Source organism: Lampetra fluviatilis, chromosome 5 (assembly GCF_964198595.1).
Source record: "Lampetra fluviatilis chromosome 5, kcLamFluv1.1, whole genome shotgun sequence".
Taxonomy (NCBI): domain Eukaryota; kingdom Metazoa; phylum Chordata; class Hyperoartia; order Petromyzontiformes; family Petromyzontidae; genus Lampetra; species Lampetra fluviatilis.
In genome coordinates this window covers 19674091-19700755 of record NC_136279.1, presented here as the reverse complement: position 1 = coordinate 19700755, position 26665 = coordinate 19674091, and the positions used below count along the sequence as shown (strand labels likewise).

The following is a 26665-nucleotide window of genomic DNA, read 5'->3' as shown; positions in this document are numbered from 1 at the left end:
ATTGCGCGTTTTGCGTCCGTGTGTTTAGTTTGTTGTCCTTCCGCCACACCTCCGATGAGCACGCTTGGCTACGCACGGTGCGAAAGAGGAGTTCAGCGCACACACATTCGCACGTAGACACGCGCGCGTGGATAAGGGCACGTGGTGGCTGTCCGAGAGAGACGGAGCGTCGACCCCAGGAGACATGGGGGGTGGGGGGGGTGACGAAATCGCCTCGTGTGCCGCTTTGCGACGGTGAATTCTGACACCTCGGGATCGCGAGAGGTGGCAGGCTGCGTCTTTGGGGCAGGGCCCTCATCCAGCAGTGGATTGCCTGTGGCTGATTGGCCGCAACGCGCACCAGTGACTCACACGACGCACATTTGTAGAATTCATCTATCACGAGCCGTGCGCGCCTCGCCCATGCAATTCCTGCACAGGGGAACACGCGTGCTTCAGGTTTAATGGGCACGTTTATAGATTTGTGATACGGGCACACCTGTCTTCTGCGATGTAGTTACTCACGCCACGTGGGATTCGGGCACGTGCGTGACTTCTTTTGGGGCGGATGGAACGTTGGCCACGATCTGCTGCTGATGAGGTAGAGAGAACACGAAGCGTGTCTATGTGTACAGTCATCCCTCGCGATACGTTTAGCGTGACTTATGAATGATAGGACGAATTCCACATATGTTGCATTAAGTTCACATTTACGAATTTTAATTCTCTGAATTCTATTTTGAAGGGGAGGGGATGGGGCGAGGGGAAATCAATCAATGCACGGTCTGCCCTTTGTCCTAGAGTGCATGCCATGCCGACATATTTTCTGTCAGAACGCATCTCCAATTATATAACAGAAGTCAATGGGGAAATAGGGTTCGCTATACGGAAAACAACGATTCACGAACGTATTTGTTCCGTGTATCGAGGGATACCCGTACGGCCCTTTCGTCATTCCACTGGTGGATGAGACACCCGCCTCGCGACCCATGAGGTCCTTGGCGGTTGACCGATTTAATCACGCCTGTCAGTGTAGAAGGCAGAGAAGCCTGGCATCATAGATGTGAAAGCGTAGAAGTACGGTACAACCATGGATGTTGCGTGACCCGTGTTTGGATTTGGAGCCGGTGGAGGTATCGAATTGCCGTGGATTTAATAATAATAATATAAAAAAAATAACCAAACAAGAAACTATCCGCTTAATCTTCATTAAGGTCATAGGAAGACGCGTACATTTGGATGGGAACCAAACCGTGGCATTTCACGGACTTAGAGTCTGTTTCACTGACGGCCGCTTGCGGGTTCGTGCAGAGACCAGGTCCGTAATGGGATGCGGGCGTGTGCATGCGGGCGCATTTACACAAGAATGCACGTGGGTGCCTGCGTGTGTGCGCGCGTGTGTGTGTGTGTAATGGCAAAAACAACCCCGTACCTCCTCGTGGTGCCGGACGGCAACGTTGTGGTGGGCAGCGCCGTGGGTGGGAGGGCCAATTTAGATTGGCCTTTCCCTTCATGGCGTTTGTAACCACCATAGCGGCCAAATGGGGGCTCTGGACGAGTGCAAGGGGCTGGTAACCCCTTCACCTTCAATTCACTACCACTAAACTACGATGAAAAAACATATTAAGCTTGTGCCGGAGGCCCCGGGGGGGACAGGCGTCTATGACGTCTCCTGGCCAAACCCCATTTAGTGGAGCCAGGAGACAACATTTTTACCCTCGGGGCTCTTCCAAAAACAACAAAAAATCACTACGTGTGGCCACGTGGAATGTTCGAACGCTCACTGCAGAGGATAGGCTGCCACTCCTCTGTCGGGAGCTGGGCCGATACCGCCTGGATCTCTGTAGTATTCAGGAGGTCAGGTGGTCCGGCTCTGGCTCCTGCCACCATGAGAGGTGGACAGTCCTCTACTCGAGGCAGGAGACTGCCAAACAACAGGGAGTGGCTCTTCTTTTGAACAAAAAAATGAAGGGGGCGTGGGAGAGTGGCAGTGAGGTGTGTGAAGCTGTACGCCCCAATCTACTTTGGGCTGGCCTTCCCATCAACCAGAGGCGAGGAGTGGTGGTCGTGGTTACTTATGCCCCCACCGAAGATGAACATCCGTGGAGGGATGCAGGCAAGGCCAATGACACAGATGCCTTCTACGACCTCCTGTCAATGGTGCTGGCTAAAGTGCCTCCTCGGGATAGAGTCATCTTGTTGGGTGACGTTAATGCCCGAGTTGGTCATGATACTAGCACCTGGTCTGGAGTGATTGGAAGACATGGGCTAGATCAGCTCAATAACAACGGTAGAAGGCTGCTATAATTTTGTGCAGCCCATGGGCTTGTAATTACCAACACTCTGTTCCGGCATCGGCACATCCACACAACATGATGGATGTATGCCAGGTCCAAGCAAGAACATCTGCTGGACTACAGAGTGACGGAACAGCGGATGCGGGCCCATGTCCTTGACACCAGGGCCTACCGTGGAGCTGATCTGCCCATTGTCCATCGACTTGTCATCTGTAAGATGCGCCTGCCATTCTTCCACTCCGGTGGTGGGTGTACACTCAGGACCAATTCAAACCCTTAGTGGCATGGTCTCAGCTAGCTGATGAAAGTTGCAAGCGAGAGTTTTATCATCGCTTGCGGCTGGAGTTGGCATCGTCCCCCACTCCTCCTGATGTCGAGGGGAAATGGGCGAGGTTTAGGACTGTGGCTCGTGTAGCTGCAATGGCTGCTTTTGGTGCACGGTCCAGACCTCCTTAGAGACCCTGGCTGACAGGAGGTGTTCAGGCTGGCTGAGAAAAAGCGACAGGCCCACTCTCATCGTCTACAGCATCCTACGTCAGAGAAAGAGGAGGCTTACTGCAGCCTTCGCTCGGAGGTTCAGAGAGCCGTGAGGTGCTGCAAGGATGAGTGGTGGTCGCGGGTTGCTGAGGAGATGGAGTCTGCCTCAATGGCCCGCGATCACAAATCGCTTTTTAATTCCATAAAAAGTAACCTGCAGCGCCACACCTATTACTATCATTAGGGGAAAGAACGGTGATCCATTCTCCGACCTCCAGGAAAAGATTTGCAGATTTCCTGAGCATTTCTGTGAGGTCCTGGGGGAGGGAAAATCTCTCAGCCTGGAAAACATCGTAGGACAAAGTGGGGATGACCCTGCTGAGGCTGCGGTGCCTCATATATTGGACGAAGAAGTCACCCCTTGTGAGTGGCTGGCTGAGGTCCCATCTCTTGAGGAAGTACTAAAGGCGATCCAGAGTCTGAGACCAGGAAAGGCAGAGATGATCTCCCAAGCGAAATGCTGAGGGAGGGTGGCGTTTGTGCACAGACTGCCCTACATGACATCATAATAACAGTTTGGACCACGGACGGGTTCCGCAGGATTGGAAGGATGCCCTGGTGGTCCACCTATTTAAGAAGGGGGACCGCACAGACTGTAACAACTACCGGGGCATCTCACTCCTCAGTGTGCCGGGAAAGGTCCTGGCAAGGATTATTCAACATTGCCATGCCAGGCACGCTTGCGGAGCACCAATGCGGTTTCAGGAAAGGGCGGTCTTGCACAGATGCCATATTTTCTGTCCGTCTGCTACAGCAGAGGTGTAGGGAATTCCAGCAAGACTTACCATCAGTTCCACCAAAACTAAGCACCTGCCTGGGTATTTTGTTACATCGGACACTCCACCCCCACAACTCCCAATTGGTGATAGGGTAGTTGTGGAGGGAGTGGAGAGTTCCCCATACCTGAGCAGTGTGCTCATGGCCGGCTCCGGTTTGACGGCAGAGGTCTCACTCCGAATCAGTCGAGTGGCAGTGGACTTGCCGATGACTGGTACCAGCGGTGTCAAGATCGGCCTCTGTGGAGGAGGCTTGTGAAGGACGCTACGGGGCAGTTGGAGGCAGTTGCCCTCCAACAACAACGGAGGGGGAGGAGCGACGCTCACAACACCGAGCAGAGCGCCGGGTGGCTAAAGCACAGCAAGTTGGCACTGTAGGGGGCACAGGTGGTGCATCAGCCAGTCATCTCAGTCAGTCGACCCGTGGCATCTGGGTCTGCCCCGTGACCTCCTGTCAGTGGTCGTTCGACACTTCACGTGGCATCAAGGTGCACATAGCCTGGCACAAGTGTCGTGCTAACGTCACCGCCACATAGTGGCGAATGGCGGTTGTTATTGTGTAATGGGGAGCGGTAGTGTAGCGGTAGTGTAGCGGTTAGTACGCTGCGCTACAAACCCGGTGACCCGAGTTCGATTCCCGTTCATAGTCAACACCAGTGACGATTATCTGAACCGGTCCTGGGCCTCCCCTAGGTCGACTCAGACTCAAATGAGTATCTGGTGCGATGTGTAAAAACATTGCCACTAGAGAGACAAAGGCAGCCGGCCGTGGTGCTGGCCACCCACCCCCTCGTGTGCCGTTCCAGCTTTCATAGGTGCTCGCTAACAGCACAAATCGGTGGATCACGCGCACAGGTCCCAGGGGACAATTTGTCGCAATGGGGTTGATTGACTCATTAATTCACGATGCCTCATCAACCGTGACTCGCTCCTTCCCGCGAGCGGGGGGCGGGAAGTGTTCTCCAAGAAGGAATCCTCCCCCTCCACCCACCTGTAACACAGGGGAGTGAGTAATCGGATACATTTGTAATGGACGTGTGTGTGCGTGTGTGCGTGTGTGTGGGTGTAGGGCCTCCCCTAGGTCGACTCAGCCTCAAATGAGTACCTGGTGCTGTGTGTAAACATCACTGGGGAGACAAAGGCGGCATTAAGCTCCCCCACCTCTGCACGCACCCCTCCCTCCATCCCTACCTGCCCAACGGAACTCACCTGTCATTTGTATGATTTAGCAAACGTGGCTCGCGCCACGCACAATAATGTAACTTAAAGAGCGGATAAACAAGACGTTACCAATGAAGCCAAACTAATTCCGTATGCTCGCCCTGTCTAACATCGGCAGGTCACCAGCATTGATTTAAGCAAGTCTGCTGATGAGACGCTGCATGTCAAAACCGGTTCAGAGTTTGCTTGTCTTGAAACAATGCTGCTGAAATCGTGCACTCCCGAGAAAGATGTCCGTCCGGCTGGGTCGTGTATGAAATTACTTTATACTGGTAGGAACCTCCTGGTTACACCAGCCCACAGGGGATTATTCTGTCCGTCCGTCCGTCGTGCATCCAAAAATGGGTGGGGAGGGGCTGGGTGGGGAGGGGCTGGGTGGGGAGGGGCTGGGTGGGGAGGGGCTGGGTGGGGAGGGGCTGGGTGGGGAGGGGCTGGGTGGGGAGGGGCTGGGTGGGGAGGGGCTGGGTGGGGAGGGGCTGGGTGGGGAGGGGCTGGTCACCCCGTGGTGCCCTTAAACGTTTATCCTACTCACGCCGGCTTGTGCCCGCCGTCACAGTCGGGCATATTTGCGGAATACACCACGCCACCGTTGACCCTGGCCGTTGACCGAGCAACCCAACGTTCATACCAGCTCCCTCCGCAGGAATGTGTGTTTTAGTTTACGTTCCGTCTGCGATTCAGCACTGGTCCCAGGTACAGCAGTACAAGCCACATTGACGTGCTCAGAGTGAATCAGCAGCAGCAGCAATGGCTTGGTGATGATGATGATGATAAGATGGGATTGCCACTTTCGTTTTTAATGACAGAAAGAGTTGAAACCTCACGAACCAGGGTGTAACGATTCACTCCCAGCGAACTGTCGAAATTCGAATCCAGAATCGATTTATTAAAAATTGTTTTGAAGCAAAAGACCGTCGCGAATGTAGCGGCCACTCGTGGTTGCATGAGTCATGTGCAGTGGATGTCACGAGGCATGAGCAAACCCAGCAAACAAGATTGAACTCTACCAGCGATACGTCGAATCAAATCGTTCACACGCGTGTGGATGTTGCTCTCCACCGCACCGAGGTGCTCAAGCGGAAAGCAATTGTAAAAGTGGCCACGTTTGTTCACGTGACCACTTTATTGATTTGGCTATGCCGGGTGGAGGAGGGTGTACGACACAACATTTGTCATTAATACACTCGGCGATCCGAATCCCCAAAAACTAAAATTATGAATCAAGCCCAAGCTATTAAACGATACGCAAAGTGCATCGTTACACACCCCCCCCTAATGCAGACACAGTATATACCGAGACAGCTCTACAGAGATTTTATTTTAAAGATCGAGAAGTCATCACCAACGCACCTCACCAACGCCTCCAACCCTCTGCCAGATTATGAATCTTCGACAGAGTTGACACTCGACCCCCCGAGACCTGCCCTAAGTTTAAAAAGAGTAAAAAAAGACGGCCATGTAATTTGAAACACGAAATTCACGTGGCCGGGAGATGCTGAGGTCGGAAACGCTAAACCGTCAACGCTAAAAGACCTGAGTTCGCTTTCTGTGAATAATGCGAGTTCTCAAGTGTACTGAATTGGTGGTCTCATAACATATTCTTAGGTTTTTTCGGTAAAGTCACGTAGGTAAAAAATGAAAATTAATAAAAGTAAAATAAAAATAAAATAAAAATCACGACGTTTCGGAGGCAATACAAGCTTCCGTCGCCTCCGAAACGTCGTGATTTTTATTTTTTATTTTACTTGTATTAATTTTCATTTTTTACCTACGTGACTTTACCGAAAAAACCTAAGAATATGAATCCTTGCAGTCACGAAAGTTTCAAATCTATGTCTCATAACACACGCACGCACCCACAATGCCTTTTGATGTTGCACGTCACTGGAGTGAGACTGTCGGTTTGGCCGTCGTGTGGCGAGCGTTACTCCCGCGACAGAGTCTCGGAAGTAACTCCGTGATAGCCGCTTCCACGGGCCGCCCTGCGATGGGATTCTAAGGCTCGTGACGCGACACCGGTGGTGGCACGATCGGAACAACGTCGCAGGAGAGGACAAAAAACCATCAAAACAAAACCGAGAATCGAGTGACACAATCGTGCATTAGTTTTTGACACCCTTAGATTTGCTGACGCTGCTGTTGCTACTGTGAGGAATGTGGCTGATGCTGCTGCTGATTTTGTTGCTCCTGCTGCTTGAGAATGTTGTGGCTGTTGTCACTGTTGAGCAATGTGGCTGTCGCTGCTGCCGTTACTGCTGCTGCTGCTTATGTTGACAATGCTGTGGATGATGCTGCACGCGCACGTAACTGTTGCTACCGTGTCGCCGGAGCAGCTGACGAGATTCGATTTAGTCAAAGAGTTGTCGGGCCATAGCTGCTGTTCCTGCTGCAGCTGTTGCAGAAGCAGCAGTTGCTGCTGCTGTTGCTTCTGCTGCAGTCGCAGCTGTTATTACCCTCGCTGCTGCTGCTGGTTGTGCTGCTTTTCAGGATGCAGCAGTTACTCTCCATTGTTGCTGCTGCCGTTGCCACTTCTGCTGCCGGTGCAACAGTTTGTTCCTGCTGCTGCTGCTGCCCCTGTCACTGCCGCCCGCCCTGGTCGACGCTGCTCCACCGCCACCAACGCTACCTTCGCGCGACGTTCCTGGGCGCCTTGTCCCACTCGTGAATTCGCTGCTGCTGCTGCTTCTGCTTCTGCTGATGCTTGTGCCGCCGTCCCCTCTTCATCTCCTCCGTGACGGCCGCGGCGGAGGTAGCGGCGGCGGCGGCGGCTGCGCCGTAGCGGAAGACGCTCGCTCGGCCGTGCCTCTCGAGGCAGTCGCTCGCGGCGGAGAGGACGCGCGCGACGCGGCGGTCGAGGGCCGCGAGGTGCCTCTCGGGCAGCAGCGGGGCCACGGGGTCGCCGGCGCCGCTCTCGCGCATCAGCGAGCTGAGCAGCAGCGGGGCACGCGACAACAGCGACAGGCGCGACAGCGTGGAGCGACGCACGCTGTTCGTGGGGGTGGGGGGGTGGAGGAGGAATGAGATGGTGGGGGAGAGGGGTGGAGCGGGGGGGTGGAGTTGGCGGTGGGACGGGAGGATGGAGCCAGGAGGGTGGAGGAGTGAGAGGGTGGAGCGGGCGCGAGAAGGTGGAGGGGGGGACCGGGAGCGTGAAGCGGGTGAAGTGAGAGGGTGGAGCGGAGGGTGGAGGTGCGGGGTGGAGTGGGGGGAGAGAGTGGAAGAGAGGGTGGGGGAGCGGGTGAGAGAGGGTGGGGGAGCGGGGGAGAGAGGGTGGGGGAGCGGGGGAGGGTGGCAGTGATGATGATCATATTAATGACTGCTACTATTATTACGACTAAACATTATCTGTTGATGATACTGCTCCTTTTGGCAGAAGTGCACAAGTACTGGACAATGGACGAAGCAACTCAACGCCTGTTATCCAGCACTGTGGAGGCAGCAGCAGGGGTTGGTGGACCACACGCGGATGTTGTGAAAACTCCCTTCTCACGGGCGTAGAGGTGGTGCCATACCCTGGCTTGCCAGGAAAAGGCGGTCCAGCAAGACGGACTGACTAATCACCATCTGCTTCCATCAGCACGGAGATCGAGCGTTGCTCCCTCTCACGTGTGGGTTGTGCTCCGCTTTTTTCCCCTCCCACTTTGTATAATCGCTCATCACCAATAGGCTGATAAACATATAAACATGAAAACGTATACTCTCTAAATGGACGTTCATAAATGTGGAGGGAAAAATCGGAGGAGCTGGAGAAAAATCCACTCGACCGCGTGGAGAGAAACACGCAAACTCCGAGTAAACAGGCACCAGGTAAGGGCCACTGAGCGATGTCGCTCTTTTTCAGAAACAACCTGTCCACAAATGATAGCTCAGCGAATTGGCTTATCGCATGGAAATTTATAGCAGCCAAATACTTACAACGCCACGTTTCTAAATGTGGAGGGAAAAACTGGAAGAATTGGAGATAAATCCACGCGACCACGGGGAGAGAGACGCGCAAACGACAAATACACAGCAGGCGTCAGGGTCGGGAGCGAACCCACGACCTCCTGTATACCAAGCGAGGTAGTTAACATCTAATACCTAAATAATGGTACAACTTTGTTTTAACTTTGTTTTAACATTATTTAGTAATACTTAACCTTGTTTTAACATTATTTAGCAATACTGATTCATTACATTCGAAGCTTTCGTGACTGCAGGAATTACTCTTTGGTTCTTTCGGTAAAGGCACGTAGAAAAAAAATGAATTAAATAACGATAGAACCAAACGAGGTAGTAAACATCTCCTAGCCAACGTGGCAGGACCCTCCTAAATCTGGACGAGGTAAAAAAAACTTTAAGTCGTAGCTTGTAAAATATGGATCTCAGCCAAAATACTCAATTCCCTCCATTGACTTGCAAGTGGCGTAGAAGCGTGATGACTCTGGGTCATGATGCAAGGGATGACACTGGGCCCTCTCTTTCCAATCCCAGTGGCCTTCGCAGCTCCTCCGACCCGGGGCCTCTGGTGAAGTTGCACCGCCTTGACACTCGACAGCGACGCCACTGACTGGCTACCAGTTCGAGATTGATTTCAAAACCACACCACCTTCATTATCCGCCATCAAGTTATCACTGCCACCCTCCGAAAAAAATACTTTATTAGTATTCGCGTTTTTGACTCAGGGGGCGCCGTCCATAAATGACGTCACGCGATTTTGGACGATTTTTTTTACCCCCCCACCACTCCCCTCGTTACACGACGTCACAAAAAGTCAGACCCACTCCCCCTCAAATATGACGTCACAAACCTCTGCCCCCCCCCAAAACCATATTTCCATTTTGAAAATAAAACATGCTTCAAATCGCTGTAAACTATTGTCATTGTAGTGCGTATTTAATGTGGCGCTGCACTCTGATGTTGTAGGAGAAAACATTTATTAAAAAGTATATTTAATTAAGTAGAACGTGTTGTCTATATTTATTCAAAGTTGCGCATTTTGATGTGACGTCACATTTCTCAACCCCCCCCCCTCGTCAAACATCGTCACAAATGTCTGACCCCCCCCCCCACCCCTAGGTGCGTGACATAATTTATGGACGGCCCCTAATGTGTTATTAAGTTTGCGGTGATCCGTGTTTCTACTAAAACTACTGTTGCAGCGTCCGTGCCTCTGCAGAAGTGGTGACTGGCAGCCCCTGGGGCGCTCTACCCAGTCACCAAGAGAAGGGGGTGACGATGATGATGATGGTTATATTTTGACTGAAAACTTTGGTGACTGCAGGAATTCATATTCTATGGTTCTTTCGGCAAAGCATTTTTTTTTAAACGAAAGAACCATAGAAGATTATGACGGTGAGATGGTGATGATAACATAAAAAGTAAAGGCGCAGCCTTGAAACTGCTCGCTTAACGCCACTGCCGGCGGAAGCTCTAGAGTTGTGCGTGTGGTCAGGGCTGTCCATGGGGGGGGGGAGGTGCGGGGCCCGGGGCGAACCCCACACCGTCTGCCCCCCTCCCCTAGACGCCTTCAGAATAAACCGGGAGTATTACATCTGACACCGTGACGTCGAAGCGTGCCCCACGCCCCCCAAAGTGCGGGGCCTGGGGCGGGCGCCACCCCCTCCCCCCCCCCAATTCGCCATACCCTAGGGACGCCCCTGGCTTTGCGTGATGCGTGTCACGTGGCACCTTTTTCACTTCTATACGAGCGAGCCAAACCCATGCGAATAATACGTTCACTGAGAAATTAATTGATGTGATAAGATACTGACGGTGACCCACGATCTGTCTACTTCTAGATAAAGGACTCCCTCTCCCCACCCCCAAGTCGTGTATGTCATGTGGGATTCTTGACATACTTCACCACGATGGTCAGTGTGGGTTGGTGAATGTGGGGGAAGGCCCAGATAATAATCGCCATCGATGTTAAACACAGTCCGGAATCGAACTCGCGCGTCCGGGTTCACAGCGCGTAGCGTTAACCACTGCCCCACCGCTCGCTCGATGTATCGATGTATTCCACGTGATGGAGATGGAGGTGCTCACATCAAGCGAAGGTGAGATGACAATGATCGTCACGAGTGGTGATGTTGAATGTGGCAGAGGCGGTCATAACGATGACACTGATGATGATTACAACACTGGCGAGGATGATGACGTCACATATGATGATGATAACAATGGTGGTGGTGATGAAGATGACGTTCACTTACACGCAGCACTGGATGAGTGGTGCCAGGATGGATATTTCATCATGCGAGTGCTTCCCGAACCTGGGGCACAGACACACACGGGCGGGGTATCATGCAGGCAGTGTCGCGCAAACTCACCCACCCATAAACTCACCCACCCACCAACTCATCTACTCACCCACCCACCCACACAGCCTATCCATTTCTCTATCCATCTGTTTGCCCCTCTCTCCATCCGTATGTCCGTCCATCCAATCTTCCGTCGACACGTCTCTCTATCCATTCACCTGTCCGTCCATCCATCTGTCCATCCGTCTCTCTGTCCTACCGTCCATCCGTCTATCGACCTGCTCATCCTCTGTCCCTCTAACCCCCCGCCTACCCGCGTCCGTTGTCCAGGTGCAGGAGGAAGGTGTTGTTGCCGAACTTCTCGAACGTCTCGTAGTGGTGTCTGTCCATGTTCCCTGCACGCCGCGGACAGAGCCGAGTGTTGCCCGGCGGCAGTTTACGCCCCCGAGCACCGAACGAGCCGGCCACACCGCCTCGCCTGAATGAGCTCCGTGCACGGGAGAGGCCGGGCGGTTGTAGGGGTGGGGAACATTTTTTCTGCTAAGGGCCATTTGGATATTTGTAACATCATTCGCGGGCCATACAAAATGATCAACTTAAAAATGAGCCCGCTATATTTGGTCAAACATGTAATTAACTCACCCCTAATGCGATGGCTGGAACTGCTTCTCTTTGGCGAGGCGTGTGATGTTAGCTGGTATTGATGATGTTGCTGCTACTCGCAGCTGCTTTTCCAGGTTTGCTCCTAGATTTATTGAATTTAGGGTTTATGTACGGCTCGAGCTTGAGCTATGGGTGTCATTGTGATGACGATTCGGGCGAGCTGAAGGCGTAGGCCCGTGGTTGCATCAGTTAGGGTCGCGCACAGGGTGATGGCGGGGGTTTAGAGGTATGTCGCGTTGGGGTTCAAGGCTCGTGGTAGGGCTAGAGTTCAAGAACGAGACCTCGTGCTCCAGCGCTCGGTCGAGAGCCACAGGTCTCTTACCCGCGGAAGCCTCCCCATTTGGGCGAGACGAAGCCTCTTTAATGGGGGGGGGGGGAGGGCAGGCTGTGGGCATGGACACCGTGCAGGAGAAACTGCGATTGTGTATGTGCACGGATCCATCGGTGCCAGCCGCGTTGCGGTGACAAACACGAATAGACAACACGCAACGAATGCCTGGCCAAACACCCCATTGCGTGCAGACATCGACAGGTCAATTCCTGGTGCTGTGGCCGGAGCAGCCATCGTTGTGTTTATGGCACAGGGGAGGTGGAAGAGGTGGAGGAGGTGGAGGAGGGGGGGGCAGAAGTGGTCTTAATGGGGGGGGGGGGGGGGTTTCCCCCCCATCCAAAAGATTGAGAAAAACCGGTCTAGACCATTGAAACCTCATTTGCCAGTAACAAAATATGATAATTGGTGTTTTACCCTTTTATCTGGCATCTGGTCCAACATCATGTGAGACTAGGCTCTAAAGAAAGCGGTCTCGGGTGTGGACCAATCAATTTCAAGGACAGTGCATATATTATCAGAGTTCCTCTTCTTGGTTCTTTCGGTAAAGTCACGTAGAAGGGAAGTAATAAAATAAAATAAAAAATAATTCTCACGACGTTTCGGCCACAACGCAAGCAGCCGTCCTCAGGTGAAGAATGAAACACCACCAAGCTTGGAGCGTATATTTAAGCTGGGTTGGAGGGGGGGGAGGTGGGAAGAAGAGCGCCTTGACAAAATAATTTGCATATCAAGAGGAATTTAGCATATGGAAAATGCGTAGGAGGTGGGCGGGGGGGTTTCAAATTAATATTATGCCCGTGCATTATGCAGGATTAGCAGCATCAAAGGGAGGGGGAAGGGGGGTAGCATTAACAAAGGAAAGGAATGTTAATAGTATGTAGCTGCAGTTACTAAACAACCACGTAGAAAACTAAAGTATAAACTACATAAACAACTAAAGTATAAACTACAGCAGCACGATGGGATGCGTCAAGGCCGCACTAAAGGCCACCAGGGGCCACCACACTGGGCTTAGAGGGGAGGCCCAGGGCCGGATTAAGCTAGTGCGGGGCCTGTAGCAAATGTTATAAAGGGGGGCCTAATTTTAAGAAAAACTAATAAATATTAAAACGCAAATGTTAAACTTGCATAATAAAGTTATTGTATTTTCTCATTCGCTTCGCAGCCAGATAATACGACAAATCGCTAACCTTAAACATCCGGTCGTTCATAAAAGTTGAAGGGGGTGTAGTACTATAGTAATAGAGCGAGTGCAGAATCACTGAACCGGAATTCACAGCTTGAAAGCATTTAGCGCGGGGGGCCCTTGAAAGTTGCGGGGCCCCGTATCATGATGTAGCTACTTTTGCTACTGGGATAATCGGTCACTGGGGGAGGCCGAGGCAGGCCGTGCCTGTGAGGAAGTCGAAGATGCTCATGTCGACGACGTCCAGGAGCCGCTTGCCGGAGTTGTACGGCGGCGTCCGCTTCACCTCGTCGCAGTAGTCGGGGTCAACCTCCCAGCTGATCCGCCACCGCCCGACACAACCACACCACGCAAAGGCAAAGATCACCCACGTAGCCTTGTACAGAGTGTTGGGGCAAGTGCTGTTCGCGAGTAGCGCCTATGAAGGCCGGCACGGCGCACGAGGGGGTGGGTGGCCAGCAGCACGCCCCGGCCCCCTTTGTCTCCCCAGTGGCGATGTTACACATTGCACCAGGTACTCGTTTGAGGCTGAGTCGACCGGCGGGCAGGACTGGTTCAAGAAATCCGCAGCCAGGAATCCAGCCAGCTAGCCGAAACTGGGTATAATTGTAGGGCCTTGTATATATTTAAAACAGATATATGTAAATGTATATATATATTTATATAACAAAACAAATTTTAAGGCTTTAAAATCTTCGGGCCCATTCATTGAGAAAAGTGACAACTCACTCGGCCCCTCTCTCTCACCGCACTCACTCACCCCCCTCTCACTCACCACACTCACTCCCCCCTCTCTCACCACACTCACTCGCCCCTCTCACTCACCACACTCACTCACCCCCCTCTCACTCACCACACTCACTCTGCCCCCTCTCTCTCACCACACTCACTCGCCCCTCTCACTCACTCACCACACTCACTCACCCCCCTCTCACTCACCACACTCACTCAGCTCCCTCTCACTCACCATACTCACTCTGCCCCCTCTTTCTCACCACACTCACTCTGCCCCCTCTCTCTCACCACACTCAATCGCCCCTCTCTCTCACCACACTCACTCACCTCTCTCTCACCGCACTCACTCCCCCCTCTCACTCACCACACTCACTCACCCCCTCTCACTCACCACACTCACTCTGCCCCCTCTCTCTCACCACACTCACTCAGCCCCCCTCTCTCACCACACTCACTCTGCCCCCTTTCTCTCACCACACTCACTCTGCCCCCTCTCACTCACCCCCCTCTCATTCACCACACTCACTCCCCCCTCTCTCTCACCACACTCACTCACCTCTCTCTCACCGCACTCACTCCCCCCTCTCTCTCACCACACTCACTCACCTCTCTCTCACCGCACTCACTCCCCCCTCTCTCTCACCACACTCACTCGCCCCTCTCTCTCACCACACTCACTCTCCCCTCTCTCTCACCACACTCACTCACCTCTCTCTCACCGCACTCACTCCCCCCTCTCACTCACCACACTCACTCACCCCCTCTCACTCACCACACTCACTCTGCCCCCTTTCTCTCACCACACTCACTCTGCCCCCTCTCACTCACCCCCCTGTCATTCACCACACTCACTCCCCCCTCTCTCTCACCACACTCACTCACCTCTCTCTCACCGCACTCACTCCCCCCTCTCACTCACCACACTCACTCACCCCCTCTCACTCACCACACTCACTCTGCCCCCTTTCTCTCACCACACTCACTCTGCCCCCTCTCACTCACCACACTCACTCACCCCCCTCTCATTCACCACACTCACTCCCCCCTATCACTCACCACACTCACTCAGCCCCCTCTCTCACCACACTCACTCTGCCCCCTCTCACTCACCACACTCACTCTGCCCCCCCTCTTTCACCACACTCACTCAGCCCCCTCTCACTCACCACACTCACTCACCCCCCTCTCACTCACCACACTCACTCCCCCCTCTCACTCACCACACTCACTCAGCCCCCCTCTCTCTCACCACACTCACTCAGCCCCCTCTCTCTCACCGCACTCACTCCCCCCTCTCACTCACCACACTCACTCACCCCCTCTCACTCACCACACTCACTCCCCCCTCTCACTCACCACACTCACTCGCCCCTCTCACTCACCACACTCACTCACTCCCCTCTCACTCACCACACTCACTCTGCCCCCTCTCTCTCACAACACTCACTCAGCCCCCCTCTCTCTCACCACACTCACTCACCCCCTCTCACTCACCACACTCACTCACCCCCCTCTCTCTCACCACACTCACTCTGCCCCCTCTCTCTCACCACACTCACTCAGCCCCCCTCTCTCTCACCACACTCACTCACCCCCTCTCACTCACCACACTCACTCACCCCCCTCTCTCTCACCACACTCACTCTGCCCCCTCTCTCTCACCACACTCACTCAGCCCCCTCTCACTCACCACACTCACTCAGCCCCCCTCTCTCACCACACTCACTCAGCCCCCTCTCACTCACCACACTCACTCGCCCCTCTCACTCACCACACTCACTCTGCCCCCTCTCTCTCACCACACTCACTCAGCCCCCCCTCTCTCACCACACTCACTCAGCCCCCTCTCACTCACCACACTCACTCCCCCCTCTCACTCACCACACTCACTCAGCCCCCTTCTCTCTCACCACACTCACTCAGCCCCCCCTCTCTCACCACACTCACTCAGCCCCCTCTCATTCACCACACTCACTCCCCCCTCTCACTCACCACACTCACTCAGCCCCCCTCTCTCTCACCACACTCACTCAGCCCCCCCTCTCTCACCACACTCACTCAGCCCCCTCTCACTCACCACACTCACTCCCCCCTCTCACTCACCACACTCACTCACCCCCCTCTCACTCACCACACTCACTCCCCCCTCTCACTCACCACACTCACTCCCCCCTCTCACTCACCACACTCACTCAGCCCCCCTCTCTCTCACCACACTCACTCACCCCCCTCTCTCTCATCACACTCACTCAGCCCCCTCTCACTCAACCCACTCACTCGCCTCTCACTCACCACACTCACTCAGCCCCCTCTTACTCACCGCACTCACTCATCCCCCTCTCTCTCACCACACTCACTCAGCCCCCTCTCACTCACCGCACTCACTCGCCTCTCTCTCACCACACTCACTCAGCCCCTCTCACCGCACTCACTCCCCCCTCTCTCTCTCACCACACTCACTCTGCCCCCTCTCTCTCTCTCTCACCACACTCACTCTGCCCCCCCTCTCTCTCTCACCGCACTCACTCCCCCCTCTCACTCACCACACTCACTCACCCCCCTCTCACTCACCACACTCACTCCCCCCTCTCACTCACCACACTCACTCCCCCCTCTCACTCACCACACTCACTCAGCCCCCCTCTCTCTCACCACACTCACTCACCCCCCTCTCTCTCATCACACTCACTCAGCCCCCTCTCACTCAACCCACTCACTCGCCTCTCACTCACCACACTCACTCAGCCCCCTCTTACTCACCGCACTCACTCATCCCCCTCTCTCTCACCACACTCACTCAGCCCCCTCTCACTCACCGCACTCACTCGCCTCTCTCTCACCACACTCACTCAGCCCCTCTCACCGCACTCACTCCCCCCTCTCTCTCTCACCACACTCACTCTGCCCCCTCTCTCTCTCTCTCACCACACTCACTCTGCCCCCCCTCTCTCTCTCACCGCACTCACTCCCCCCTCTCACTCACCACACTCACTCACCCCCCTCTCACTCACCACACTCACTCCCCCCTCTCACTCACCACACTCACTCCCCCCCTCTCTCACCACACTCACTCGCCCCTCTCACTCACCACACTCACTCACCCCCCTCTCACTCACCACACTCACTCTGCCCCCTCTCTCTCACCACACTCACTCTGCCCCCTCTCTCTCACCACGCTCATTCCCCCCTCTCTCTCTCTCACCGCACTCACTCGGCCTTGCGCCGCTTGTTGTACGACCGGCGCCACGGGTTTCGCCACGACTTGCGTGGCGCCTCGGCCGTGTCGGGCAGGAAGGCGGCCAGCGAGGCCTCCAGCTGGTCGGGCCGCCCGCACAGCGCGTGCTCCGTGGAGCAGTAGTAGGAGCACTCGCCGTAGAAGCACACGTTGTTGGCTGTGGAGAGAAGGACACGGGCCGAGGGTTCGACACCGTGGTTAGACGTACGTGCGTGTGTGCGTGTGAGAGTATGTAGTGGTCGTGTAACGGTTAGCGCTGCGCTGCACTACGAACCCCGGTGATCCGAGTTCGATTCCCGCTCACGGCCACCACCAGTAACGATTAAACCGGTCCTGGGCATCCCCTAGGTCGACTCAGCCTCAAATGAATGTCTGGTGCTGTGTGTAAACATCGCCAGTGGGGAGACAAAGGCAGCCGGGCGTGGTGCTGGCCACCTACCCCCTCGTGTGCCGTGTTGGCCTTCACAGGTGCTCAACCAACAGCACTTGCCCCGAAAGTATGTCAAGGCTATATGGGGGGTCTTTGTATTTGCGTGCGCGCGTGGGGAGCGGTGTTGCAGCAGTCAGCGCACTGCGCTACCAACCCGGCGCTGACAAGAGACAAAGATCCCCCGTGTAGCCTTGCACAAGTGCTGTTCGCGAGTAGTACCTATGAAGGCCGGTGCGGCACACGAGGGAAGTGGGTGGCCAGCACCCCGCCAGGGCCGCCTTTGTCTCCCCAGTGGCGATGTTTACTACATTCGAGCCTCAGGGAGTCAGCCCAGAACCGGTTCAGACAAAGGTCGCCGGTTTTGGCCGTGAGCGGGAATCGGAAGCCGGGGGGGGGGGGGGTCACCTCCGAGCACCTGGCGAGATGAAGAATGTCTTGAGGAGCTTCTTGTCCTTGCTGATGTCGCGGATTTCCCTCGTGAGGTTCAGGAGTCTCCCAGAGACGGGCGGAACGCGGCGAAAGTCCAGGATCCTGGGGGGGGGGGGGGGGAGGCACACGGGGCGAGCGCGTCACTCGCCGCTTCAAAAGTGCCGCTTGTTGCTGACTGCCCGGCATTCTGTGAACCATTGTGCCCCCCCCCACCGCCCTTCTGTGCTCGGTGACCGTGACGCCGGCAAACCGGAACGTTGCCCTCTTAGCCCCTCCGGTCGCCCGCGATTTTTTGGTTTCCAACGACACCCGCGGCCAGTTGTGTTGTTTTTGTTGTTGTTGTTTTTGTTTTTGTTGTTGTTTTTGTTGTTGTTGTTTTTGTTTTTGTTGTTTTTTTGTTGTTGTTTTTGTTGTTGTTGTTTTTGTTGTTGTTGTTGTTTTTGTTTTTGTTGTTTTGTTGTTGTTGTTTTTGTTGTTGTTTTTGTTTTTGTTGTTTTTTTGTTGTTGTTTTTGTTGTTGTTGTTTTTTGTTGTTGTTTTTGTTGTGCTGTCGTCAGTGCGGTGCGAAGCAGCTGAGAGGCGACTCCTCGTCACTGACGAAAAGAGGATTGCGTCAAAAAGGGGAGGGGGTGGGGGGGGTTTGAGACCTGATGTGTAATGAGGTGGGGGGGGGGTAGAGAGAGGGGGGGGGGGGTGTGGGCTGTGATCTTTGTCTTTCACTCTGTGATTGTAATTTACTGTTGCTGTTACCCCCCCCCCCACCCCCAGCAGTTTCTCAGCAGCAGCGGCGTCAATGTTTGAACGGAGAGGCTGGAGCTGGGGTCACGCTGGACCACCCGGGGGGGTTTTGCCGCTTCGACAAAATGCCGTGGCGAAACATTGGGGACGACGGGCGAGAGATTAAAATTGTTATTCATTGTCAACGTGGTCAAACAGAGCCGCGTCTCTTTACTCTGGGCGTGTGTCCGTGTGTGTGTGTCTGTGTGTGTCTGCGCGCGCGTGTGTCTTTGTGTGTCTGCGCGCGTGTGTGTCTGTGTGTGTGTCTGTGTTTGTGTCTGTGTGTGTCTGCGTGTCTCTGCGCGTGTGTGTCTGCGCGCGCGTGTTTGTGTGTCTGTGTGTCTGCGCGCGTGAAAGTGTGTGTGTGTCTGTGTGCGTGTCTGTGTGTGTCTGTGTGTCTCTGCGCGTGTGTGTGTGTCTGTGTGTGTCTGTGTGTGTCTGCGCGCGCGTGTGTGTCTGTCTGTGTGTCTCTGCGCGTGTGTGTGTGTCTGTGTGTCTCTGCGCGTGTGTGTGTGTCTGTGTGTCTCTGCGCGCGTGTGTGTGTCTGCGCGCACGTGTGTGTGTGTCTGTGTGTGTCTGTGTGTCTCTGCGCGTGTGTGTGTGTCTGGGCGTGTGTCTGTGTGTGTCTGCGCGCGTGTGTGTGTCTGTGTGTGTCTGCGCGTGTGTGTGGGGAGCGGTGGTCTAGCGGTTAGCGCTACGCTGCGCCACGAACCTGGCACCCTGGGTTCGATTCCCGCTCACAGCCAACACCAGTGACGATTATCTGAACCAGTCCTGGGCCTCCCCTAGCTCGACTCAGCCTCAAATGAGTACCTGGTGCGGTGTATTAACATCGCCACTAGGGAGACAAAGGCGGCCGGGCGTGGTTTTGATCTCGACACCTCGTGGTATGCCATGCCGCCCTTCATAGGTGCTGCTCGCTAACAGCACTTGCCCCAACAGTCTGTTTAAAGGCTATACGGGGGATCTTTGTTGAATGCATGTGTCTGCGTGCATGCTGATTGCCATTGTACAGCGGTAAAAATGAACTCTCTTTTTTTATTATACAAATTAAAGTCACGTGTCCACTGCTTTGTGACTAACTCCAGCCGGCCGAAATAATTCAGTCCTTCCCGTCCTCTCCGTAAACTTCAAAGGGCCAATCAGCCTCATCTTCAGCGAAGCTGGTATTCATTGTCTAAGCTCAGCTCAGGCAGCAGCAGCAGACATCAAAGACAAAGATCCCCCGTGTAGCCTTAACAGACTGTTGGGGCAAGTGCTGTTCGCCGGCCCAGGTATGCATTTTGAGGCCGAGTCGACCTAGGGGAGGCCCAGGACCTGGTTCAGATAATCGTCACTCGGTGTTGGTGGCCGTGATCGAGAATCGAACTCGGATCGCAGCGGCAACAGAGATCTAACATTGTTGCAACACGCACACACACACCTCGTCTGAGACCACCCCAAGCCCTCTCTCCCTTCTCTCTCGATGGTGGAATAATAATGGCCGTGATTGGGCTCCGTGTGTGGGTGGAATGTGACCGTTGTCTTGGCAGGAGATTAGAGGAAATTGGCAGAGCCCGTGCCAGTCCGTGAACCTTGCATCCTCATCATCCATCACGTGTGCTGCTCGCCGTGTGAACTGTGTGCGTGTGTGTGTGTCTGGGAATCGGTGGTGTCGCGGTTAGCGCGCTGCGCTACGAACCCGGCGTTCCGGGTTCGCTTCCCGCTCACGGCCAACATCAGTGACGATGATCTGAACCGGTCCTGGACCTCCCCTAGGTCGACTCAGCCTCAAATGAGTACCTGGTGCGGTGTGTAAGCATCGCCACTGGCGATACAAAGGCGGTCGGGCGTGGTGCTGGCCATCCGCCCCCTCGTGTACTGCTCCGGCCTTCATAGGTGCTCGCGAACAGCACTTGCCCCTACAGTCTGTTAAGGCTACACGGGGGATCTTTGTCTTTGTATATGTGTACACACGTGTGCGTGTGTCACGGGAGAGCGGTGGTGTAGTGGTTAGCGCTGCGCCATGAACCTGGCGACTCGAATTCGATTCCCGCTCACGGCCACCACCAAGTGACGATTATCTGAACCGGTCCCGGGCCTCCCCTAGGTGGACTCAGCCTCAAATGAGTACCTGGTACGGTGTGTAGTAATCACCGCCACTCGGGAGACAAAGGCGGCCGGGCGTGGTGTTGGCCACCCACCCTCTCGTGTGCCGTTGCGGGCTTCGTAGGTGCTCGGTAACAGCACTTGCCCCAACAGTCTGTTAAAAGCTACACAGGGGATGTTTGTATTTGTTTGTGTGTGCATATAACCCCACCCCCATCCCCTCACCTGTCCAGGTGGAAGGCTGCAATCTCTGCGTTGTGTCGCTCTAAGTCGGAGAAGTAAAAAAAATCCGGGGATGTCTCCTGGTCCCGATTCTGTCTGACGACACACAATGTGATGATGATGATCATCATCAACGCTATCATCGCCATCGATGTTATAGGCGTCATTATTTTCATGATCTATTATGTCTCATCATCATCTGAGACCATCATGATGCTCATGGCATTGATGATGATGAAGCGGATGATGATGATGATACTGGCCATTACATTGATTCTAATGGTATTACTGACAATGATGACACTGATGGATGATGATGATGATGTCCACGAAATCGATGATTGAATTAATAATAATAACAATTATGGTGACGTTAATGACGATGGCCATGACAATCGATAATGCTCATTATGTTCATGGTGACGTTAATGATGATGACGACATGATGATCATGATGACGCGTATGATGATGATGATCATGGGCAGAGTCAACCGATATGTAAACTAGAAACTAAGCTTAACATTTTATTTTACCAGGCAATGCCCACTGAGCTATGACATTTCGACGAAAGCGGCTCGTCACCACGTGGAAACGTACAGCAGCCAAAGGCCCTTAACGCCACCTGACGTTGATTCTAAATGTGGAGGGGGGAAAAAAACCGGAGGACCCGGAGAAACATCCACGCGACCACCACGGGGAGAGAGAGAGAGAGAGACACCACAAACTCCAACGATACGCCTTTTGGCGTCATCTGGTCCAACACCATGTGAGACTAGGCTCTAAGGAAAGCTGTCTCGGGTGTGGACCAATCAATTTCAAGGACAGTGCATACATTACACTGGTCAACACACTTTTTCTGGCATAAGGTATTCCAACGGTTTTAAGGTAATTTTGGGGTGCTGATACCAAATCTGGCATCAGTTTTTGCCTATCACATCAGGTTTTTGAGATATCAAAGATTGCATTTTCAATAAAAACTGCAGAAGAAAAATATTAAATAAATGTGGATATCTACATAAAATTATATTATAAACACACTATCCTAAAAATACAGCACCATATTTTAACACTAAAGCAGTCACTGACTCGCAACAACTTGCAATCATAAGTGACAGAGTTAATTTCTGGTAAAATCAATGAAAATGGGGTATGCCGATAGCATAAAAATTAGATGTGATAGAGCAAATCTGAGATCAGATTTGGAATCAGCACCCTGAAATTAGTCTAAAACAGCTGCAAACGTCCAGGCCAGAAAAAAATGTTTTTTTTGTTGACCAGTGTTGTCAGTTATGTTTTTTGTTTGCATTACGACTGTAGGTATTGTGGTCAATGCAAACATTACTCCTTGTAAAAAAGGTGTCAGCTTTGTTGCCAGATAAAAGGGTAAAAAAACAATCATGATACAGCAGGGCGTCAGGGTCGTGATCCAGCCCACGCGACCTCCTGCACACCGGGAGAGGGGGTTAACATCTCCCCAGCGTGCTCGATGCGGTGTGCCGACTCAAGTCTTACTTCATGGGCTTGAGCAGGGCGAGCCCCCCGTTCTCCAGCGACATCACCAGCTTCAGCTGCGTGCCGCCCGGCTTCATCACTGCGGGCAGGGGGTGTGTGTGCGTGTGGGTGGGTGTACATGTGTGTGTGTTCGCGTGTGTGTGTGTACATGTGTGTGTGTGGGTGTGTGTGTACATGTGTGTGTGTGTGAGTGCGTGTGTGGGCATGTGTGTTCGCATGTGTGTGTGTACATGTGTTGATGTGTGTGTGTGGGGGTATGTATTTCATTGTGGGCGTGTATGTGTGAGTGTGGATGTGAGTTTGTGTGCGTGCGTCCGTGTGTGAGTGTGTTTACGTGTTTGTGTGTGTACGTATGCATGCGTGAGTGTATAAGTGTTGGAGAAATGGTTGTGTGCAGTGATTAGCGCGCTGCGCTCCGAACTCCACGACCTCAGTTCGATTCCCGACCCTGTGTAACATCACTGGCGAGTGCTAGCTGAACGGAAAAGCGCGGAGTTGACCGAATTCACGTAGCAGCCATCACTCAAAGGCATCGCCAGGGCTTGATTCGGTCTATCCTGGCCCGGCACACCTAGTCCAGTTTACTAATCACGTCCCACCTACTCCAGCTTACCAGCGAGACGGACAATATTCAGTCGGATATACAACACATTCCTTCGGAGGGAGCTGGTAGGAACGTTGGGTTGCTCGGTCAATGGCCAGGGTCAATGGCGGCGTGGTGTATTCCGCAAATATTCCCGACTGTGAGGGCGGGCACAAGCCGGCGTGAGTAGGTTAAACGTTGAGTTTTATAAGCGCACCACGGGGTGACCAGCCCCTCCCCACCCAGCCCCACCCCCCCCATGCCCCACCCAGCCCCACCCTCACCACCCAGCCCCTCCCTCCCCACCCAGCCCCTCCCCTCCCATTTTTGGATGCACGACGGACGGACAGACACAATAATCCCCTGTGGGCTGGTGTAACCAGGAGGTTCCTACCAGGATGTGTGTTCTGCAGGCATCACACACGGAGCCATCAGGCATCGCCAATGACGTCACACCAGGAAACAAATAAATAAATAATAAATAATGTGTGCTTTCTGGAGCTGAGCCTTGGACAGCTCCGGATGAAGTTGGAACCCTGCCGCCAGCTGTCACTCATAGCAGGCGTCACTCATAGCAGACACCACTCATAGCAGACACCACTCATAGCTGGCACCCACCGACGCTCACGATCCTCTGCCGTGCGAGGTCTCGCAGCAGCGCGGGCAGTGCGGGAGAGGCGCGTGGGTAGAGGGCGCCTCGCGAGATGCCGCGATGGAAGCGCAGCCACGCAGGGGCCTCCTCCCCATCAGCCCTCCTGCAGCATCATCAGCAGAAGCAGCAGCATCAGCAGAAGCAGCATCAGCAGCAGCATCATCAGCAGAAGCGTCATCAGCAGAAGCATCATCAGCAGAAGCGTCATCAGCAGAAGCGTCATCAGCAAAAGCAGCAGCATCAGCAGAAGCATCATCAGCAGAAGCGTCATCAGCAGAAGCAGCAGCATCAGCATCATCATCAGCAGAAGCAGCAGCATCAGCAGAAGCATCATCAGCAGAAGCGTCATCAGCAGAAGCAGCAGCATCAGCATCAGCATCATCATCAGCAGAAGCAGCAGCAGAAGCATCATCAGCAGAAGCAGCAGCATCAGCAGAAGCAGCAGCATCAGCAGAAGCATCATCAGCAGAAGCATCATCAGCAGAAGCGTCATCAGCAGAAGCAGCAGCATCTGCAGCAGCATCATTAGTATCATAATCAGCAACATCATCATAATCAACAACAGCATTCTCATCAGCATCATGGGCAGAAGCATCATCAGCAGCAACATCAGCAGAAGCAGCAGCATCAGTAGAAGCGTCATCAGCAGAAGCATCATCATTATCAACAACAGTATTCTCATGAGCATCATCAGCAGAAGCATCATCAGCAGAAGCGTCATCAGCAGAAGCAGCAGCATCAGCGGCAGCATCATTCTCATCAGCATCATCAGCAGAAGCATCATCAGCAGAAGCATCATCAGCAGAAGCGTCATCAGCAGAAGCAGCAGCATCATTAGCATCATAATCAGCAGCATCAACAACATCACTCATAGCAGCAGCATCAGCAGCATCATTAGTAGTAGCAGCATCAGCAGAATCATTAGCAGCATCATTAGCAGTAGCCGAAGCATCATCATCAGTTGCATCATTAACACCATCATTATTAGAAGCAGCATCATCATTGCCATTATCATCTTACACGCAGCTTCAGGCGACCTCTAGATACAGTGTGCACACATCCCACGTACAAACCTTCACACACATCAATGTACACAAACTTGCATGCATACAAAGATCCCCCGTATAGCCTATAACAGACTGTTGGGGCAAGTGCTGTTAGCGAGCAAACATTGAGATCGGCACGGCACACGAGGGTGCCGATAGACCAATACCACGCCCGACCGCCTTCGTCTCCCCAGGTACGCATTTTGAGGCTGAGTCGACCTAGGGGAAGTCCATGACCGGTTCAGATATTCGTCACTGATGTTGGTGGCCGTGAGCGAGGAATTGAACTCGGGTCACCGAGTTCGTAGCGCAATGCGCTTACCGCTACGCCACCGCTCCCCGCGACAACACAAAGATAAAGATCCCCGTATAGCCTTGACGGACTGTTGGGGCAAGAGCTGTTAGCGAGTAGCACCTATGAAAGCCGGCACGGTGCACGAGGTGGGTGGTTGGCCGGCACCACGCCCGATGATTACAAACCGGGTACTCATTTGAGGCCGAGTCAACCCAGGGGAGTCCCAGGACCGATTCAGACACTCGCCACCGGGTGTTGGCCACACGCGCACTGTCTCCTCACCACGCGTCGTCTCGCTGCTCGCCGGAGTCAAGCGGCTCAGACGCTGGACTCAAGAGAAGTTCACCATCATCCCCATCATCATCCCCATCATCATCACCATCATCAACGTCGCCCTTGCTCCCCTCCCGCGCAGGGCCCCCGTACAGGGGATGTCTGAACAGCTCCTCCAGCAGAGGTGAGGACGACGATGATGGCGCTGGTGACGACGACGACGACGACGGGGGATGAGGAGGACGAGGCGACGAGGTGGAGGCAACTCGATGTGACTTCGCGTCTGCGAATTTGACCTCGCGATCGAGCCTTTGCTTCTGTTCGAGGTCATCGTCCTGCTGCTGCTGCTGATGACGCTGCTGATGGCGATGTTGCTGCTGATGCTGCTGCTGGGCGCAGGGACAGTCTCCCGTCGCTTTGTCCCAGACGCTCTCGACGGGAGCCGTGAAGTGCAGGAGGAGGTGCAGCGCGCACGTGGCGAACAGCACGAGGAGCACGAGCAGCACGCGGAGTCGGCGAGACATCGTGACGCGAGAGGAGGGAGGGGGGATAGGAGAGATGAGAGTGGAGGTGGATGGGAAAAGGGTGTGTGTGTGTGGAACTTCTTTCGCGCCGTACGTAGCCAACTGCGCTAATTGGAGGTGCGAGATGAGGGAGATGGCGAGAATAGGAGGAGCAGGAGAGAGTCGGGAGATAGTCGTCCGAGTGGGGAAACGAGAGAAACACACGAGCGAGAGAGAGAGCGAGTGAGAGAGAGAGCGAGAGAGCGAGCGAGAGAGTGAGCAAAAGAGCGAGCGAGGGCTACATAAAGCCCAGTTTAAAAAAAAAAACAATTTTACGAAATGATGACCGAAACAAAGTGCCGAATACACCGAGCATCTTCTTGTTTCCACTGATCGTAAAAAAAAAAGAGAGAAACACTGGGGGAGAGGATGAGTGGGGGGGAGAGAGACGGATTGAGAGACAATGGAAAAGCGATGGGTAGAGAGAGGGGGGGAGGAGAGTGGGGTGAGTGGGGAGAATGAGAGAGGTGGGGGAGGAGATGGGAGGGGGGTGAGATTGGAAAGGGGAGCTTGGGAAGAGATAAGGAAGAGTGGAGCGAGAGATAGAGAGAGTGGGAGACGCGGGTAGAGGGGGGACGGAGAGCCGAGAGAGGAG

The 26665-nt window shown here is 53.8% G+C and overlaps 1 protein-coding gene across 2 annotated transcripts; it reads right to left on the bottom strand.

The window, feature by feature from the left end:
* Positions 1-6512: 6512 nt before the first annotated feature.
* LOC144932282 (extracellular serine/threonine protein kinase FAM20C-like) lies at positions 6513-26110 on the bottom strand. 2 transcript variants are annotated; one of them, XM_078856224.1, is made up of 10 exons: positions 25517-26110; positions 23860-23996; positions 22659-22737; positions 21149-21241; positions 18046-18161; positions 17177-17357; positions 13438-13547; positions 11364-11445; positions 11003-11062; positions 6513-7796 (listed from the first exon to the last, which is right to left on the bottom strand). In XM_078856224.1, the coding sequence occupies exons 1-10, from the start codon at positions 26029-26031 to the stop codon at positions 7433-7435; spliced, it is 1737 nt and encodes a 578-aa protein (XP_078712350.1). In that variant the 5' UTR covers positions 26032-26110; the 3' UTR covers positions 6513-7432. The 2 variants fall into 2 exon arrangements, with proteins under 2 accessions (XP_078712350.1, XP_078712351.1); XM_078856225.1 differs by lacking the exon at positions 11003-11062.
* Between the last annotated feature and the right edge of the window lie 555 nt (positions 26111-26665).